Source organism: Lactuca serriola, chromosome 3 (genome assembly GCF_051521515.1).
Source record: "Lactuca serriola cultivar US96UC23 chromosome 3, Lser_US96UC23_V15, whole genome shotgun sequence".
Lineage (NCBI taxonomy): Eukaryota > Viridiplantae > Streptophyta > Magnoliopsida > Asterales > Asteraceae > Lactuca > Lactuca serriola.
The window spans coordinates 35,181,219-35,202,252 of record NC_136410.1 but is presented as its reverse complement, the minus strand read 5'-3'; the positions used below and the strand labels follow the sequence as shown (position 1 = coordinate 35,202,252).

Here is a 21,034-nt window from a genome sequence, read left to right as displayed (position 1 = left end):
GAAGGTATTTAGGAATATATGAGTTGATATAAGTGTAGGGCTTCTCTTTACCTTTCCTTGGATATAAGGATCGTCGAAAACGGATTTATAACGAAGAAGTTATGGCCTTCGGAAGTTTAGTAGTTTCAGGCTTAGCCGAGTACGATGGGCGTACACAAGGAGTACATTGGGTGTACTAGTGAAGAAGGAAGTACGTTGGGTGTACTTTTGAGTATGTTGGGCGTACTGACCAGGAGGGTAGCGAATGTTCCCCGGAGTATGGTGGGCGTACCTTATGTACGTTGGGTGTACTCCAGTCAGATCATAACCCTATTTTAGAGTCTTGGACCCTATTTAAGCTCCTTATCTCATAAACTAACCCTAATATCTTCAGCCTCCATCCCTCTAAACCCTAGAAATCGACCCTTAGCATCCATTTGAGTGATTCTTGACCTTTTTGCTGATTTTGTGTGTTTTTGTGCTTATGGTGGAAGAAGGAGTTCCTTGAGGAAGCATTGCCTGGCTTGAAGCTTGTGAATCCAAGCCCTAATCATATTGATATAACTCCAGAAAGTATAAAGTTTGGATCTTGGTGGCTTTCTCATGTGGATCTAGTTGGGTTATGACTTGTTATGTTGGACCTTGAAGAAGAAGGAACTTGGTGATCAAGCTATGGTTAGAGTCAAGCTTCTAGATCGAGAACCTTCATCAACTTTGCAAGCTTTTGGAGGTATAAAGTCTCAACCTTGTCAACTCTTTCATGTAGATCTACCATTGTGGGTGTTAGATCATTTGGGTCCCAAGGATGGAACTTTATGGTTGAAATCCTATTCTTAGGCTTTGAGTTGCCACTCTCAATGTTAAATAAGTCCCTAAGGCAGAAAGTTGCCATCTTGCTGGTCTTAATGGGTTCATGCTTGAGTTAGGGTCACTTTTATGGAAGTAGAATGCCATTTTTGGAGTTTGGGTTTGTTTGGGGCATGCAAAGTCACCAAGTTAGTGACTTTATGGGTTTAGACATTAAGTATAGTTCAGATCCGTGATTTGGACTTATTGGATCAAGTATTAAGCACTTAATGGATGTTGTGCGTGAGCTTTTTGTACATTGGGTGTACTATGTAGTACGTTGCGCGTACAACCCATTTGCTCAGTACGCTAAGCCTACAGAAGAGGTACGCTGGGCGTACACTCTCAAAAGGACTTGGGCCTTAGTGAACTTCGGACCTTTGGGCCCTAATGGTTTTGGGCCTGGATTTGTTGATAGTTGGGCCTAAATGCATCTTTGGGCCAATAATGGAATAGTTGGGCCTATTGGGCCTTGTGGCCCAATATAGAAATGAACTTCGCATTATGAGCCTCGGTTTAGGCCAATTCTTGGACTAGGTTGATATGGGCCTTCGTGGGCCATTTGGGTCAGGATTATTGACTAAGGAAAGCATTGGGCTTTAGTATAAGGTCCATTGGAAAGGTCTGTGCCCAATTTGGAAAATTGGGCCATTGATGGTTTTATGGACATTATAATGTTGGGCTTTTGTTTTAGGTTTGGGCCCTTAGTTTTGGATCATATTGGGTAGGGGTAAAATAGTCAGTTTACCCCATACATGGATTAAGGATTATGGTATGGGATCCAATTGGTAATTGGGTATATTGATTGGTAGTGACATCTCGGGTAGCTGGTGGGGCAGCAGCTAAGGATTTCTTCAGGAAGCTTCTGCATTCGAGGTGAGTCTTCTCACCATGCCAATGGGTCTAAGGTACCAAGGCCGGCCCATTTTATGTTATGTGGCACACTAGCTGTAGTAGAGATATGTAGTATGATAGTTAGCTTTATGCTAAGTGGCATGCTAGTGATTATATGATATGTGTTATGCTAGTTGTCTTTGTGATACTTGCATGGAAGACCCCGGGGGGGAGCCCGTGGCATTGGATGTAAGACCATGTAGGGTAGCCCATGGCAGTCCTAGGTGAAGACCATGTGGGGTAGCAGTCCTAGGTAAAGACCATGTGGGGTAGCCCATGGAATTCTTATAGGTTTATGTATGCATGACTTATGCGATATATGTAGCTTTTATAACTAATATGGTATGTGTTATGTGGATTGTGTGTGGGGTATGCTCTGGGGGGACTCACTAAGCTTTGTGCTTACGATTTACAGTTTTGGTTTTAGATATCATCGAATTGTAAATGAAGAGCCCGGAGTGATCGCAGTGCATACACTTATGATTTCCACAATGAATGATTTTGGGATGAACTCTGATAAATGTTTTACTTAATGATGATTTGAAATGTTTGGAATAAATGGTATCAATGTTTTAGCTATATTAAAAATAAAAATTTTACCCTTGATTTTTGGGTCGTTACAACTGATATGAAGAGGAACTCGACGAGTTCAAGGATAAACTTGGCAAGTTGTGAATGAAATGCCCCGACTTGTATAAAGTGGAACTCGATGAGTTCATGGAAGAAATCGACGAGTAGGATCGAGACTCCAGAGTTTTATGGACTCGGGAACTCGACGAGTTGAGTCAACCAGAATGTTGACTTGGAATAGAAGGTTGACTATGACCAGAGTGTTGACCTTTGACTTGACCATTGACCAGAGTTACCCTTAAAGGGTTATGAGTGTGAAACGATAATTAAAGGAGATTGTTATATGTAGGAGTTTGAGAGGAGTTGATCCCAGCACCGAGGACAATTCAGCTACTTCACAACATTGATGTGAGTTACCTTCCAGTAGAAGTGGGTCTAAGGCACCAATGTCGGCCCACTAGTAGGTGATTATAGTTAAGATGATTGTCTTTGTGATAATTGACTAGTATGCCACTATCTGTTATGCTTTATGTGCTAGTATGCTATGTGATTATGTGATATTGGTAGATAGGGGACTAGTCCCCGGATGCGGTTAAGATATACCGACAGGGTAGGTCGGGCACCCAGATATGTCTAACAATATAATATGTTATGTTATTATGTGGTAGTGGTAGAGGTGAAATTATACCCATAGCCGGTTGAAATAAACTGAAGGGTAGGTCGAGCACCCAGATATGCTTGACAGGGGGTAGGTCGGGCACCCCAGTATGCCTGACAAGGGTAGTTTGAGCATACAGATATGCTCAACAGGGTAGGCCGGACACCCAGATATGCCTAACAGTATGTTTATTGTATGGTATATTGTATGATTGGGGAACTCACTAAGTAACGGAGCCGGTACGATAGTAACGTATCACACACACACGATTTCCGTATATAAGATTCTTGGGATTTGTACTCTGATATTGTTACTATGTTATGACATGATTTTGAGACTTATGATCTATGACTTTTTATGACATGAATTAACTTGATGATGTTTTCTATAAATTGTTTTATAAATTGCTATATTAAAAATAAAATTTTTTGTCTTGAATTTTGGGATGTTACAATAAGTCTAACCAAAAGAATCACATCGTCACTACCTGTAACATCGTAATTTTCACCATAATTTTTTTTCTTTTTTAAAACATTTATTTAACAGAATACGTTAGCAGAAGACTTAGTTTTTAAAACATTTTCAAATCACAACATTACCTCCAAAATCAAAATCATGATTCTAACTCGTTTAAAACTAAACAAAGTACTTTAAAGTAAAGAATCAAAACGTGTCCAAGAGTGGTATCGTTAATATAAATATACTACCCATAAGAACCCCTCTCACCAAGGACAATCTTCTAAACTACCTGCACCAATCAAGGCCAAAAGAGAAAAGATACAAGTGGCATCCCCTGCTGAGTGAGTTCATAAAGTTGCACATAAAACATACAAACCCCAAATGGGTCAATCATTCATTTTATAATGAAGCATAAAAATGATAGACAAATACCACTTAGAAAAAAACCGCATATCATAATTATTCAACCGCAAAGATGCATATATGTTTAATCACAATTCTACCACATAACATATATGATCAACCAAATACCACATAAGCAACCGCATAACATATAAATAATCACATTTCATATTTAAGCAACCTTTTATTAATAACCAACCTTTTTTATATATTCAATCTTTTAATATGCAACCAACCTTTTGTTACATGCTCAACCTTTTATTAATAACCAACCCTTGTTATATATTCAACCTTTTAATATGCAACCAATCGTTTGTTACATGTTCAACCTTTTTTATATCTATCCAACCGATTGATAGAAAAGTGTCTCTTAGTGCTACCTAACCCAAGAGAAACACCCCGTTCACTACTTGTGTGCACGACCAGCCGAATGCTCTAAGTGGCTCATGACTTCCACCCGAAACACCAACCCCGTGACTCCACTTTCGCTACTCTGACTTTGCAAAGTACAAGTACCCCGCGGTGTCGTTCAGGATCGGTACAAACGGTGCCAATTCCAACGATACACCTCCCGATTCCCACATGATGTTTGCGTTGGCCGCGAACGAGGGACCAACATCTCTCCAGCCCACAAACACCGAAGTGCCTGCAAACCATGTGTCACACGGTCATCTAGAAAGACCGGCAACTAATCCCTGTTGTGGCTATAACTCTTCCTATAAGTACTCTTTCAACCTAGTAGGCACCCTCAATGATCCGGATAAGGTTTTAGGCAAAGATCATGAACTACCCAAACCCTCTACGCATAACCCCGCAATGTCATTTATAGATTAAGAATGTCATATAATGCATACCTTATGAATGTGTATTAAACATGCAATGTATTCATAACCAACACATCAAAACAGAACCGTACATCATATTTCAAGCAACTTAAGCTAGCATGTCATATATATCAAGTACATCAAAGTGTAAGCAACATAGCAATTACGTCATATCATGCCATTAGCACAAAGCATATATTAGCATCACAAATATCATATCATCATCAGCACAAGTAATGACATGGTCATCCTAAAGTGAATCAAATCACCATCTACGGATTACACGTTTCAATAATGGCATTAGCACAAAGCGTATTTTAGCATCACAAATATCATATCATCATCAAGCACAAGTAATGACATGGTCATCCTAAAATGAATCAAATCGCCATCTACGGATTGCACGTTTCAATAATGCAACCTTAGTGAGTTAAAACTATGAACTCACATTTAGCCTTGATGAAATTTTCCTTCTATTCCAAGTCTTGAACTTACTTGAAGTTCTCAAGGCTCCCACCTAAACACCACACATAACATTCAAATAACAAATAAAGTATATGTTTCAAAAAATACAATTTTATTCTAACTTTTATATTATTATTTTTTTTATAATTTCCCAGCCCGACCCCCCTTTAGTGCTTTAAGCATAAAACAGAATCTACAGCTCTAATGGGGGAGACTCCATTTCCTAGAACTTCATGAGAGAGAAGCATCTTCCAATTCCGCCCAGATTAGTAGATATATCTAGAAACATGGGTTTTAGAGACGGAAGTATCCGTCGCTATTCCGTCGCTAAATGGTGTTTGCGATGGATCAGCGACGAATTCACTCCATGGGTAATTAATAGGTGGCTAATTTCTCAGCGAGGGTTTTAGCGACGAAGAGGTTTTTCCTTGCGACAAATGTAGCGACAGAATATCCGTCGCTAAATGTCACTCAATACATTTACTCAGGGCATTAGCGACAAAATTTGATAAAGTCATTCCGTCGCTGTTTTGTCGCAAATTTCCTTGAACAGTTTTTTTCCGTAGCAAATCCCTTGCAAAATTCATATACTGATTTTTTTTTCCGTCGCTGATCTGTCGCAAGCTTTAGACATGGTTTTTTTCCATAGCTAATCTCTTGCAAAATTTATACATTAATTTTTTTTTGTTCCATCACTGATTCGTCGCAAACTTTAGAGATGATATTTTTTCCGTAGCTAATCCCTCGCAAAATTGATGCATTAAAATACTTTTTTTTATTCTCACCAATCCGTCGCTAACTTGTAATATCATTTTTTTTTTATGATTCTAAAAGAAAAAAAAATACTACAATCATCAAATTTTTATACTAAAAAACATCGAATAACAATACAACCAAACATTACAATACCAAAACTATCAAAGTTTACCAAAGTATCATTCAAAAAACATCCAAAACCAAAACAATCCATATAACATCAAACTCCCAAAGGTTTAACTTCAAAATAACATTTTAGCACCAAGAAATCCAAAGTATGCAAAAGAGGTACAAAAAAAAAAAAAAGTTTAACCTTCAAAATAACATTTTAGCACCAATCATCTTCGGTTCTCATTCCTATAAAACATTATTCAAAACAATCAAAAGTATCAAATACAAAACGTTAACAAGTCATTCAAAAACATCAAACACTAATGGTTAACATCATATTACCTCTAATTTTCAATTTCCCATCATATTTTGCAAGACTGCATACATCTTCTCCATTGCTTTATATTTTGCATCAATTTGTTGTTGTTTGGCATCTATTGCTGCAGCTTTGGCATCCATTTCCTCACGTATTTGTTGACGTTTAGCTTCTATTTCTGCAGCTTTAGCATCCATTTCCCCACGCATCTCGTTTCGTACACGTTCATAGACAACCTAAAGTACAATGATAGAAAACTTTGTAAGTACAATGCCATGATAGAAAACTTTGTAAGTACAATGCCATGATAGAAAACTTTGTAAGTATAATACCCTGATAGGAAACTTTGTAAGTACAATGCCATGATAGGAAACTTTGTAAGTATAATACCATGATAGGAAACTTTGTAAGTACAATTCTATGATAGGAAATTTTTATAAAGTACAAAATTAAACGAACCTCTTGGGATGTTATTGTACTAGATGTTCCTTCCAAAAAGCTCTCTGGATCAGACACAGATCCAAATCCATATATTCTTCCTTTCTTGGCTCCTCTGGAAACATCACACCATGTTTCATTATCCAAGAGGGGGTGGCAACTAGTATCATCACCAAACTTAGCCACCATAACACTTTCATAAGCCTCCTATTATAGCAAAAAAAAAATGAAAAAACATAAACATGAAATAAGGAATGGAATGGTTCATTCCATTCCATTAAATTCATAATCAAGGAATGGAATGAACCACTTCATAAGCCTCCTATTAATTAATATTGAAACCTTACATAAAGTTTATTACTACTTACAAAACACTTAATTACAACTAGGCAGAGGATCAAACATTTAGAGATAATAATTTGTTTCTTTTCTTTTGTAAGTTGATTACTACTTACGAAAGATTTGTTTTCTATCAATTTGTTGCTTTAACAAAGTTATTAACCCGAGTAGTAGGAAGTGTTGTTTCCTACAAAAGAATTGAAAATACCTTAACTTTAGCTCCCTTTGGTGTAATGTATTCTTGAGTAGACCATTTAGTGTGCAACCTTGCATAAAGTTCAACTCCTGTAGGAGGGCATTTAAGTGTTGCTTGCTACAAAATCCATTAGTAATACATTAAAAAACAAAACAAAAACTCAATAGTCTATGTGGAAACTAAGGTGAGATGCAAACATCTTACCATTCTTTTCTTATGTTGACGAATAGATATAGAACCCCCGGTATGTTTGGAAACAAAGCCATCTTCTAATTTATTTCTGTTATTTTTCCCTGATTGTGATAAACGTTTCCATTTGGATATGGTCCACACTTCATTGATCATTTTTTTCCCAATACTCCTTTTTTTATCCAATTTGGGTGATAGTCCTTTAGCAAATTTAAATCACCTTCTAGTGAGGCATTCACATTTGCGGCTTTGGCAAGTTTCAAAGATTCTTCACGTGCTCTTCGCATTATGTCAGGAAATCATTTCTTCATACAGTCTTCCCATACCTTGCGAGCAAGAACATCAGTCTCTTCGGGCCAAACATACAAACCCTACATGTAGATCACGCATACAATTATCTTTTTCATTTTACACCAAGTTTTACTTTGATAAATCATAAAAATAATAAGTACAAACCTTGAAGTGTTCCCACATTGCATCACGATGTTCTTTGTCAACCTTCTTCCATGAGGTCCATGGGCCGTCAAACATCGTCTTCAATATACATGTGATGGCTCTGATCATTGAAATCTGATCCGTAAATCTTGCAAAAAATAAATAATTAAAAAAATTAGCGTTAGTATTATCATTAACAAGTAAATTCATTTTCATAAACAATTGTAAAATTAACATTAGTACTCGTTTTCAGAATCGACTTCAATGAACTTCCTTTTTGATGGGTTACTTCGAACTTGTTCCAAGATGTTTGATCCTCTAATTGAAGAAGAAGGTTGACTTTCTGCATTATTGTGTGATTGAGATGCATTTCTATCTCCAGCATCACGACCACCAATGTGACTACCACTGCGACCACCACCACGGGCTCCTCGTGGCGCCATTAGTCAAAAGATAACCCTTAAAATCAAGAATTAATAAACTATTGGTTAGAACAAGTATGTATTATAATAGAAAATTATAGAAGTAAGAGAAGGTAACATGCTATAATACACAAATAAATGAAAGTGCAATGTATATAGAAAAAGAAAACGATCATTTTAGCTAAAAAGTTATTGACAAGAGTTAGATTACCTGCTGTTCAGCTTGTTTTTCACTGATGGAACTTTGGATCACCCTTTCAGTCAAACCTATAAACAACCATGACATGGCTTAAAACTAAATTCTATTAAAACATAACATTTTATATTAAAATTCTACTTAAATAAAGCAATGGGAATGGGTTTGTTTTAAAAGTGTACGTTTAGTGTGAACTTTTAGGTTTCCTGTGGAAGGAACCTTTCTAGTTTCTACCCGGTGAATAAAAGATCAAAGTTTACTTGGCATCACATTTGGTTATTATATTATAATAATAATAAGTTCACAATATACCTTTGCATAGAGCTCAACATAAGGGCGGAATGCAGGAAGTTTCAAAAGTCCCTCTGATTCACCTTTCAGAAGCTCCCTGGTCCCACATAATCAGGGCAATTAGGGAGATGTTAAAAAAAGTAATTATTTTATTACAAATACAGAAAGGAAATGAAGTTTTACAGAAAATATGAGTTATCAAATTACAGAAATGAAGCATGCATACACACATACACACGTGAATTAAACAAGGTTAATTAACCAAATAATGGAAATTTACATTATTGTATATATGAGTGATTAATGACCCAATTTTTTGCACAGGCTTGTTGAAGAGGATAATGTCGAGGAGCTCTCTGTGAATGACATGACACTGAAGCCGAAGAGAATCCGAAAAGAAGGAAGAACAAGGCTAAGAGAGTCAAGGACAAGAAGGTGGATTGCAGCATTGGTTTGGTAAGAGAGTTAATGTTTTTTTGGAAGGAATGTAATCTGTCTAAATAGTTGGTATTGAAGGAATTGGAATTGGAATTGGAATTGAGAAGTTGTAAATGTATGTTCTATTTTCGATTTTTTTGGATTAAGAAGCAGGGGCAATGTTGTTGTAGAAAGAAGGTCCATCACGTAAATCTATTGAAAAATTTCACAAATCTTACAAATCAAGGAAGTAGATAAAGAGTTGGTATTGAAGGAATTGGAATTGGAATTGAAATTGAAACTTTTCTTGTGAAATTGTAGGGTTAAAAGGGTATTTTGGTATTTGTTCCAATTGTTTGGCAATTCAAGGAAAGGGGCTGAAACTTGAAGACATTAAAGTTGTTCTATCACATGCATCTAATGATTTAGGGCAAATTCGTCATTTTACCATATAATTCCAAAACAAAATGAAACCACAGGGAGAAAAAAATCGCAGAGGGGCTTATGTTACCAAAATAGAGCAAAGATCCATGCATTGGTGTCCAGGGGTAAAATGGTCAGAAAAGAGAAAAGCAAACCAGGGGCAAACAAAATAACATCCAATGCATTTCAATTTTGATCAGAATGAAAAATATTTTTTTTTGTTCTTTTTTTTTTTTCTGTAACCAGATCCAGTTAACAAGCATGCAGGGAACTTACAAAACAATCAAACAACTAAAATATTTTTAAACGGAGAACAGAGGATAAACTTAAGTGTCACGACTATTATAAATATTTTTGTCACAACTAAAACAAAATAAATATTTGATCAAATATAAAATAATCACACCTGTTTGAACAGAGAACAGAGGAGAACAGAGGCTCAACAGTTGCTTCTCTCTTGAACTATGGGTAAAGCACGACTGGAACTTCTTCACTCCCACCTCCTATTTAATAAATACGAAGAAATAAACATAATGTAAGGCACATAAAACATAAAAAAAAAAAAAAAAAAAAAAAAAGCAAAACACTTTATCCTAAACTACATTTTAGGCTTTCGAATATTCCTTAAATACCCCTGAATATAAAACTTCCCATTCCCATAAAACCTCTCTTCATGCGTGTAATAACAAATGAATAAAGTCAGAACCCAATCCTTATCATGTTTAAACCCCTTCTCAATCAATCTAACACAATCTCTATATATATGACCAAAATGCCCTTGGTTCCAACTCCAAAAAAATCGAACACCGTGAGCCATATTTACAACCCAATAACTTTTATTCACCTCATGTTCACCATCCAAAGGATTAAAACAATACCAAATATGCCTCCCAATGCCAACATCAATCTTCAAATGCCAATCAAAGGTCCAAACCACCATAATAAAAAATTGATTAAATTGCGTCACACCTTTCTTCTCAGAACATTCAAAAAAGAACTCCCACCATTTCCGATAATAAAAAACCCAGAAGAATATATGAAAAGGAAATCGAATACAGGGAAGCAATTAATATGCACAACAATCCAACCAGCAATCAGATCGCTCCAGCCCCAAAATTCATTGAGGAAAAAAGAAATTCCCAAAATGCCCACCACTTAAACCTCCATTAAAAGAAAGATCCCAAGTACTATTCACCCTACAACGACCAGCAATCTCTTCCGACCAGAAACAAAACTCACCAAAAATTAGGATATACCCAATATGCCCCTGACCCAAAATTCTCCCATCCCAGTAATAAAGATCTCCAAATCGCAAGTATCCCTCCCTCCATATGATCCTGCGATAGCAGGCCTGAGATAAAAAAATCCAATCCTCCTCATTATCCAAAAAAAATCACAATCAGACCCTGTTCTTGAATTCGCATCCAGCAATCTCTATTCTTCAAAATATTATCCCACCAAGAATCCAAAAAGATCAAAGAAAAATAGATACTTTTGAAATTGCAACTCACGATACCTTCTTCTAAATTTCTTATTTTCCAAAATTAACAAAAATACCCTTTAAGCCAATTGCTCAAAACAACACATTTATTATAATCCATCCTTATTCTCATCAACCTAAAACCACGACAGCAAACATGCCAGCACTTCCTTTTAACCAAAAAACAATTCAAATCAATCCCCATCAGAACCATTGACATTTTTGATTGGGATGTTCCAACTTTTACAAATCTCTATATTCAGCCCCAAATAACCAAATTTAAGACCAAATAACTTCAATCTAATATCTTCCATAACTCTATGAACAACAAATTCAATAGAATTAATTTCTTTTCCAAACAATCAACATAAGTCAAATGATTGCATGTGTTGGTCAACAAATCAGTAGGAAGTCAACGAGCTCCAAACGGATTCATAGATAGAAGTCTTCCCCATTTTCAAAGAATTTCAAAAACCCCTGCTGTATGTTTTACATTTTTACCTCTCATACATTTAACTATCATATTTCTTTCTTTTATATTTATCTTTTTTTTTCTTCAATTCAACCTCGTTACAAAGTCTCCACATAACATAATAAAGCCATGAGAACAATAGTGACAGCTTACTATTGACAGCCTGTTTGATCTTGTGACAGGGATCCTAGGTGTCCCACCTTAAAAAAAGTTCTCGATGGACATACTAGTAATAAGAATTTGTCTCCACCACTATTTCAAAATCCCATAGACCTTCATCACTTTAGGGCATTCTATATAATGTCTTTTTACTTGATCAGTAAACTTATTTTGACTTGCATTTAGGCATATTACACAGGTGAAAACAGCTGACACGGATTGCAGGATTTATCAGTTTACTTTGATTGCCTATGAAACTGGTGTTGTTGGGCTTGTTGCTGAGCATGTGGATGCATGCACATAGATGACACAGGAGAGCTTCAGGGTGAAGCTTTGATGCACAAAACTTATGCTACCAGGCTTATATAGGACTAAAGCAACCAATCAAGCCCTATATCAAGTTCTAATTCTAAGTATCTATTCTACTATAGATGCAATCGATATAAGAGGAACGACGATTGAAAAAGGAAAAAAATGGAGAAATTAAACCCTAACGTAATATATTGTGCAATTGAACCAAACCTAACCTAATATATGACTAAAGCAAATAAAATCAAGAGGTTTACCTGAATCGGAAGTTAAGGAAGAATAATTTTAGATTTCAAAAATGTGGAGGCTGTCGGAATCGGAAGCTGCAATGGTCCATGGTGTCGTCATCTGTTTGAACGGAGATGGTGAGATTAGGTTAAGCTGCAACTCGTGAGTCAAACTTACACAAACTTCGTGTTCAATTGGAGTGATAAAGCAGATTTGGGAGGGAAGGAGACTTACACAAACTTCGTGAAACTGGAATTGGATTCGTCAATTTCAGCGAGAGATCTTCAATTAAAAAAACATAACGTGTGTATGCTCCGTCGGCATTCTCTCGCTAAATACATAGCAGATGGCAAAAAGTCGACGATTTTTTTTCCCTCGTTGAACCCTCGCCAAATGCCTTCGTTTTCCACCGATTACCGACGAATAAGGGCGCGTCGATAAAGACTTGTAAGATCCGTAACTTATCCCTCGCTAAACCCTCTCTAATACGCTATATGTTGAATAAATAAAATACTTGTTTAAACCATCGTAGATCTCTCGTAATTCCCTCTCTATAAGCCAAAATTTTGCTACGGAATAAATCCCTCTCTAAATCCGTAGCTGAAACTCAAGTTTCTAGTAGTGATATAGCTCTCGCAAAATGGGGAAAGGTTGTTGTGCAGAATTCCAACATTCACCAAAAATCACCATATGTTTCAAGACTTTAGGTAAAGGATTATAGTCACTCAATTTTATACACAAGAGGATTGAATGATAGTATTAAGACATCAAGAAATCATTACTTTTTTTTTTATTTGTATAAATTGCATTCTAATAATCCACAATAATCATTTGGAGATTATGTGTAGGAACTGTCGACCTATCTTGATTTTAATTTACAAACACCTCAAAACTATTATCCATTAAACCTGATGAGATTATTATTATCATATATTGCACATGGTATATGTATTAATTCGGCTTTTAATGTACTCCTAATTAAGTCTCTAATATACTACGTACTTGATTATGACTCCTTGATCAAAGCATCTTAATCAGGTTAGGATATTAAAAGTTGATATTTGTATATGGACATCGCATACTGTTTCATGAATATTGATGATGCAAATTAATCCCAACATGTTTGACTATATAAAAAGGTCATGTAAACCTTTTGTACTTGCATTTCAGTAAAAGCAGTATCTATATTAGACTACAAAGACAAGCTATGGAAGGTACCTCATTTGACAGTGACTCCTCATGCATTTGTAAAAGACTCATTGGGTTCGCATTTTCAACGTCATAATTAACCGAAGAATACAAATCATATCCATGTATACTACAAATACGTCCACGTTTGACTGCATCAAAAGTCTCATTGTTGTTCCGTTTAAATGTCGATTACTTATATATGATCAAACGCATGTGGGTTTTTGTTTCCGATCTCTTAGACCCCCACCCATGCATGAACCGTGAGCCGACGAGCTGCTAGTCACGGCACCCCTTCGGAATCCTGTTTTCATCGTCGTATCCGAAGTTGTATCCATCGGAAACCACGACTTGAAATCCAAACGCTTGGTCGATACCATGTCGTGTCAATGGACGTTCTAATGATCCCGTATTATGTGTACAAACCATGCCCTTTGAATCTCAATACGTACTGTAACCATTAGTGGCACGACTCCCCTTTACGGAACCCTAGCCTCGCCGGAGTCGTGTGCCTTGCCTGAAATTAAAAATCTCGCAGCGACACCTTGCCACCTTTCTTTCTTCGTCACTTATCTCCTCTCTCTCCATTACTTGTGTATGTAGCCGCCCTAACCAATTAGGCGATCAATTATAGGATTTGGGGATGAAAACGTAACTGTCGCCAAAAAGCAAAGGAACCGACGGAGGATTTGTGAGAAACGCATGAATTAAATTACATGTAAATTTCAAGTTACGCTAATAGTCCCTTGTCTTCCCTCCATATCCATAATCACCCCAATCTTATTTTAATGTAACGTTTCATATTTCTAAAGTTACATTCTACCCCCTCAACCTTTATAACTTTTAAATGAATCATATATATCCTAAATATTCCCACAAATTATGTAGTTAGATTCATACATCATTTTTATTTAATTTATTTGATTTATAATCCTTAAAACGAAAATCATTTTACAAAAATAAATATTCGTGTAATGGAAAACTAACATCATTTAAAAAAGGAAACTTGGGTCGTTACACTACCTACGTGAAAGTCACACCTCCATTTCTCACATAGTTGAAAAACTGGAAAAGAAGTGCGAGAGGATAATGAAATCATGAAAATTTTCAGAAAGTTGAGGTTAACATTCTCACTCTAAATGCAATAAAACAAGTCCCTACATATGCAAAGTTCATTATGAAAATCTGTACATCTAAAAAGAAATTAAAAGGAAATAGAATCATAAAAGTCAAGGGAAATGTATTCGCGATGCTACAAAAGAGATTTTTCCTAACTAAAAGTACAAAGATCTGGGAGTTTTCACAATTCCTTGCGAATTGGAAAATCTACATGTACTCCGCACAACGCCTGACCTTGGAGCTTTCATTAATATTTTGTCATATTCTTGTTATAAATAAATGAGAATCGGATCTTTATAAAAAAAAAATAGGGTTATCACTCAACTTGTTGATCGATGTATAGTACATCCTAAGGGTATATTAGAGGATGTGTTGGTGGAAGTTAATGAGCTTGTTTTTCCAGCCGACATTATGTGTTAGACATGGGTCATGGTGACAACCTCAATTCAAGCTCCACACTTCTGGGAAGACCCTTTATGAAAACAACAAATATATATATATATATATATATATATATATATATATATATATATATATATATATATATATATATAGTAGTCGTTTACCCGTGCTAAACGACGGGTGACTATAATTTCTTTCAGAAATCAATTTATAGAAGCTATTAGTTTTTTTAGAGTTTACTTGTAACCCTAAACCTAATACTAATGTTCATAACCATATGAAAACCACCACAATCAAACAAATTATATAATTAGTTACCGCGACGTTCCAAATTGCCCAAATCCATAAATCTTGTAGGAAATTTATTTGAATTTTTCTAATATGCATAGTTTGGTTCTATTCATTTTTATTATATTAAGAACTAAAATAAAAAATTTACGTTTTTTCATTTTTTGTAAGAACTAAATTGATGTTTTTTACGGTTTTAATTCTTTGGTTTCTAGTTTTTTTTATTTTAAGTCAATAATATTTATGATCATATGTGGTATCATTTTTTATTTGTATTTTTACCTTTACATATTACAAAAGTAAAATTCAAGAAAAAATTGTAAAATGTTAGTAAATTTTGGTTATAGATAAATTATAAAATGTAAATATGATTTTGACATTTACACATAACAAAACTAAGTTTCTTATTTTGAATTTAATTCTAGGAAAGATGTTTCACAATATGTGTTTCTAGTGATAGCTTTTTTGATAGTTTGCTATTAATTATTTAAAATTTTAAAAACAGGAAGACGCAGAATATGGAATGGTACAACTATTTATGACGCGTTTTTATAATTTTAATATACAAATACATTAAAAAAAGTATAATATTTACATTGTACATACTTTTGTTGGACATATCTTCTTCATCAATAAACCATTAACCTGCAAAATGATTATAAAATAAATAAATAAATAAATAAATTATCATATTTGCTATGTCATCAATTTACATATGGTCATTCTAGGTTCCAAACATAAGAATTAAAAGATCAAATACCCATGCCTTACCCAAAACTGATAATTTCCATATGCTCCATGGTACTTTCTTTGGTTGCAAAGATACATTCATTCCACTTTCTTTAAACTTCCATTTCCACAAGACAAAATAAATAACCAAAAAAAATGCAATTCACACATATACTCAAACAACTGGACACATATACACTCCCATAAGTTTAAGTTTGTAGATGATGAGTTTAAAACCAATTGGTAAAAAGAAATCAGTGTCATGCTTCTATAACTTCTTCATAAATATTACATGTTAAAGGAAAAAAGTTCATTGTTATTATGAGTTAAAAAAGTAGACACGAGAAAGAAAGTTGCAACATTTTGTTGCAAAATAGATAACGATTAAATGAATGTCATTATTCATAGCAAGATGTTCAACCGTCCACAAAAGTAATAAAAAAACATCTTTTACCTTTAGTTTTCCACACAATGGGTCTTTTGAAGCATATATCATTGTTTTGAACCTCTTACTATAGATCGAAATCAATTGAAATCATCTGTTATAAAACAATGTGTTACATTATTAAATTAAAGTGAAAATCAATATTTAATCGAATATTACCTCGCTTAAAATCATGTTGGAAATTCCAATATAATCACTACTGTTTCCATGTATTTGACCCTGTCTATATAAACCCAATCAACTCAAGATAGTAAAACTTAAATCAAATAATACAACAAAAATCAGAAAAATCATAATGAAACCTTTAGCAACCACAATAAACACATTGAAATATATTAAATTAGAACACGTAACAACAGTTAGAAAAAATAGCAAAGTGATTAACAATTCAACAACCAAAAGAAACAAAAAAGTCAAATCAGTGAAAGATGAACTCAATTAGAGTTTTTACTGAGGTTATAAACCTTACATGACAGATTCCAAACAGAAAAGGCCCTTCTTTGTGCTTGAGTTCCTAGATTAGTGAAATCTGTGTCGCTTTTGGTCTCAAAGATCTTAGAAAAAGTGAATATCAATTAAGAAATATGATTGATTTAAGATTTCAATAAGAAAACATATAATTGTTTAAAGTATCCAGACAAAGTGAATGTCAAATAAGGTGCAGAAGAATGTATGTGATAGAAACCTTATGTAAAAGCTTACCTTGAGGGCGTTTCCTGGGGTAGAGTTCCGAATCCAAATCAATGACAGCTCAATGTGACATGTGTGTGAGTAAAAGAACAACAACATATGTGGTGGCAAAGAAGAATATCAACAGTGTTTATTGTTGGTGGCTAAGATTAGGGTTAGAGTGTTTAGAGAGAAGAAGATGGGAGTTGGTTAGAAGAGACGACAATAAATGTTGTGTCTAGGGTTTTAAGAGAGGGTTGAGTGGTGTTAGAGACGGATGTCTCTAGGGTTTTCAGATAGGCGATGGTTCACTGGTGGTGGGGTTGAGAGAAGAAGGGGGCACCAGTTTGAGGTGGGGATAGTAGGAAATACTCGCAGAGGAGGCCAATTATTGAGGCAAATGGTGGAGAAAAAGGGTTTTCTAATGTAGATATGGTAACCATAAGTCGAATATGAGGGATATCGTGCAGTGATGGTTGAATGCTGAAAGATGGATTCAACACTAGAAACGTTAGTCATGATGACCAAGGCAAATGGTTGTGATATATATCCAAGATTTGTGAACAGAAACTGCAAAATATGGAGAAATACCAGAGATAAGGAATGAGCCAAGTCAAAACACCTTGATAATAGGGATAAATCTTTATTCTTATCTTTGACTTTTTCAAATATTGACCAAACCAATATCCATCATTTGTCACTGCATAAAATGATTGTAAACAATGCATGAGAGCTTGTACAACTTAAAATTCAGCATTTTATATATATATATATATATATATATATATATATATATATATATATATAATGACACTGTTTGTGGAGTTTGATGGGGAGATTATCAATTTCAACATATATGAGGCTATACGGTATCCGAATGATGTTCATGCTCTTAGCTTTATTGTTGTAGTTTGAACCAATAGTCAATGAATGTTTCGATGTTACTAATCAAGAGTTGTTAGCATTAGTCTTAAACAAGAACATAGACAAAAACGCAACTATAGAGTTGACAAGAGAGTTTAGCTTAAGAGAAGAGTTAGTTGAGATTGTATAATGCATGGAAAGAAAGAACATGAAAGGTAAACATCTAAAGCTGAAACTACCAATTACTAATGAAATAATTGCTTCCTAATGAATAATTGCTTCCTGCTATTGTGCAGTCAACAGTTCTAGAGTTGAAGACACTTCCCGACCACCTCAAATGTGCTTATCTAGGTGACAAAGAGACCTTATTGGTGATTATTTCCAGCAAATATTAATGGCCACCAAAAATATGCTTCTTCATTTTCATCCAATAGTATGTTTATGAACATTCATATTAGGTCATTCATAGTTGGTTTGGAAGACCAAATTCAAAATATGTCAAACCTAACATATCAATGACTTTCTATTTTTGCCAAATCATTTTGCACCAGCTTTTGTTTATCAAAAACTTATCTTTACAAATCTTCTCCAATGTAAAAACCTTTTTTTAAACAGTTAAATATTTAACATCATCTATTCGAAATGTGCCATAAAGCCCCCTTCTCTAATTTGTCATATGGGGACGCTGTATTTTCAAATATAAATATTACTTGATATGAACATTTTAAATAACTAGAAACATGGGTGATTATGCCGTGGGTTTATTTCTACTAGTACATATGAAGAAACTACAGACAATAAGCAGGCAATTAAAGATTCTAAATTAATAAACAACAATATAATAACAAATACACATAAATCTGAAGAACTAGTGAAAATGCATCCGAGTTTCCAAATCTTGGTCAAATGACCACACAAGTGCAACAATATATTTTGAAGCTGCAACCTAGTTTGTTTTCTGTCAAAAAAGGTAATGACTAATGACTATTAACTACGAAATGACCAAAATACCCTTACACTTTTGATTTGAAATGAAAATTTGAACTTGATGAGGTAAAGAGGAAGAATGCGAACAGTTTGTTGGGGAAGAAAAGAATGAATTGTTTAGAACCAGAAAAGGTTTAATCAGAATCCGAAAGATGAGAGTTGGAGCCATGTCGAACATTTCTTGTTTGAGGCTTTTTTGATGGTTTCAAAGATGATTCTCCTTCAAAAAATATAACTTCACCTTTCCCCAACCTCTCCTCCAGTTCTTCAGTGCTAAAATCATCACTCCCACCAAGCTCATCAAACCCCACCTATCATCCATACATCATTCATTTTATAAAAATAAAATAACATAATAACAGTAACACATAGATATATACCACATAATCTTCAACTTTGGCATTCTTTATAAGAGCAATTGTTGGAAGAACAACAATCTTGAGCTTCTCAGCCAAGAATGGGCTTTTCTCTGCTTGAATCTTGATGAATCGGGTCTCTATATGCTGTTTTGCCAATATCCCCAAGTGTTTGTCCACTACCTGTTTTGTCAAAATATTCAAACAATCTTTAGTCTAATTGCCAAACAACCAGTTTGCTGAACCCTAAATCGGTTAACTTTGTTATATTCATTGCAGGTTTTGTCATGTTGATACTACTCTATGTTCTGATTTGCTAATAATTTCTAGTAGGATACTACTCTACATAAACCCTAAATGATAAACAATTGGGTTAATGAGGGGCATTTATGATTTACCTTGCAAGGCCAATTTTCACGATAGAAATGGCAAACAACGCGATCGCTTGCCTTAACAATGGTGAAAAAGTCCTTCTCGGAGAATATCTCAGAATAATCTCCATGGCCAAGGGAAATCCAACGGCTCCGCTTCTCCGCCATCTTCTTCATCTGTTGCAATCGGCGCTCTCTTAGGACTTCAATATCGTCTAAATCCAACTTCTCCAAAGCCGCGATTTCATCATCGATCTTATCCTCTACAGCTTTCGCAACACTCAGCACTTGCTGCTCTATGATCTGAAGCCAACCAACATCAGGGGCTAAAGTAATTCATATCAAAACAATGATAACAAATCGAAATGAAATGAAAAAAAATCACAAACCTCTTGAACCCTATTCTCCATTGGATTTGATTTTTCTCACCAACTTTGAAATTGAAATGAAGATCCAGATCCAGACGAGGGTTTTCTTATTCAAAATTTCGAGGGTGTTTGAGATTTCTAGAACCTTCAAATACCACCTAACCAATATTTTTGTATCTGGTTCAGATTACTCTGCGAGGGTGTTTACATTACATATGAGGTTTATCAATTCCAAAAAAAACAAAAATACAAACCCACTGTGTATGTATCACAGGGGTACCGAACCAGATACACCCAACAAACAAATTCATTTGCTGATTAACCATACCCACCGAGTATCAAAGGGGTAAAAATCATACAAGAATTGAGTTGATAAAAACCAAGATCGAAAAAAAAAAAAAAAAAAAAAAAAAAGAAAAAAAAAACCCATATATTCATCAGAGGCAATGTCAACAGAAAAACCAACATCGGAGGTGGCACTTACCAGATCGGAAATGGAAGTAGCATCCGGCGCCGGCAGCGGTGGTCTGGAGCGAGATCGGAAGAGGGTCGCCGGTGGGAGAAAAACGGAGCTGTGGTGAAAGACGGAGAGGGCTATATTTAAAAATGTTTTTTTAGGAGGTGTTTTGGATCGTTACTTTTTTGACTTTTTTTTAAGGGAAAATGACTCTTGAGGTTAATTAACTTTTGCGTTTGTATTCATTTGGTCCTTTTTTTTTTTTGTATTCAATATACCATCGAACTTGTTGTTGGTGTTTACCATAGCCCTTTTGACCGGCTTTTGACCTGTGATAGCCGGTCAAAGGGTTATGGTGAACACAGACAACAAGTTCGATGGTATATTGAGTACAAAAAAAAGAAAAGGGACCAAATGAGAACAAACGCAACAGTTGGTTACCCTCCTGATTCATTTTCCCTTTACTCATTTACAACAAATCCCACATCATTTCCTACTGATATTAATGACTTTTATG

At 35.0% G+C, this 21,034-nt stretch overlaps 2 protein-coding genes across 3 annotated transcripts; both read right to left on the bottom strand.

The window, feature by feature from the left end:
- Positions 1-5,955: 5,955 nt before the first annotated feature.
- On the bottom strand, positions 5,956-12,892 carry LOC145094343 (uncharacterized). The gene is made up of 12 exons (XM_079032581.1): positions 12,509-12,892; positions 12,304-12,394; positions 10,033-10,129; positions 8,808-8,883; positions 8,511-8,566; positions 8,121-8,336; positions 7,899-8,025; positions 7,458-7,813; positions 7,266-7,370; positions 6,740-6,925; positions 6,307-6,516; positions 5,956-6,210 (listed from the first exon to the last, which is right to left on the bottom strand). Exons 8-11 carry the CDS (start codon positions 7,596-7,598, stop codon positions 6,316-6,318), a joined length of 633 nt encoding a protein of 210 aa, XP_078888707.1. The 5' UTR covers positions 7,599-7,813; positions 7,899-8,025; positions 8,121-8,336; positions 8,511-8,566; positions 8,808-8,883; positions 10,033-10,129; positions 12,304-12,394; positions 12,509-12,892; the 3' UTR covers positions 5,956-6,210; positions 6,307-6,315.
- A 5,925-nt stretch (positions 12,893-18,817) lies between these two features.
- On the bottom strand, positions 18,818-20,697 carry LOC145091868 (thioredoxin domain-containing protein 9 homolog). Of its 2 annotated transcripts, none has more exons than XM_079029686.1 (5): positions 20,545-20,697; positions 20,082-20,252; positions 19,720-19,995; positions 19,346-19,504; positions 18,818-19,276 (listed from the first exon to the last, which is right to left on the bottom strand). In XM_079029686.1, the coding sequence occupies exons 2-5, from the start codon at positions 20,100-20,102 to the stop codon at positions 19,100-19,102; spliced, it is 633 nt and encodes a 210-aa protein (XP_078885812.1). In that variant the 5' UTR covers positions 20,103-20,252; positions 20,545-20,697; the 3' UTR covers positions 18,818-19,099. The 2 variants fall into 2 exon arrangements, with proteins under 2 accessions (XP_078885812.1, XP_078885813.1); XM_079029687.1 differs by having other exon boundaries at positions 20,082-20,218; positions 20,545-20,676.
- Positions 20,698-21,034: the final 337 nt, after the last annotated feature.

What these genes read in the sequence shown, in the direction of transcription:
- LOC145094343 (XM_079032581.1), bottom strand. Translation starts at nt 7,598, where the DNA reads ATGATCAATGAAGTGTGGACCATATCCAAATGGAAACGTTTATCACAA. An exon ending in CAAAGGGAGCTAAAGTTAAG is followed by an intron (nt 6,926 to 7,265) that starts GTATTTTCAATT and finishes TTGCTATAATAG; the next exon opens with GAGGCTTATGAAAGTGTTAT. An exon ending in GTACAATAACATCCCAAGAG is followed by an intron (nt 6,517 to 6,739) that starts GTTCGTTTAATT and finishes ATTGTACTTTAG; the next exon opens with GTTGTCTATGAACGTGTACG.
- LOC145091868 (XM_079029686.1), bottom strand. Translation starts at nt 20,102, where the DNA reads ATGGAGAATAGGGTTCAAGAG. An exon ending in TGGAGAATAGGGTTCAAGAG is followed by an intron (nt 19,996 to 20,081) that starts GTTTGTGATTTT and finishes GGTTGGCTTCAG; the next exon opens with ATCATAGAGCAGCAAGTGCT. An exon ending in CCAAAGTTGAAGATTATGTG is followed by an intron (nt 19,277 to 19,345) that starts GTATATATCTAT and finishes TATGGATGATAG; the next exon opens with GTGGGGTTTGATGAGCTTGG.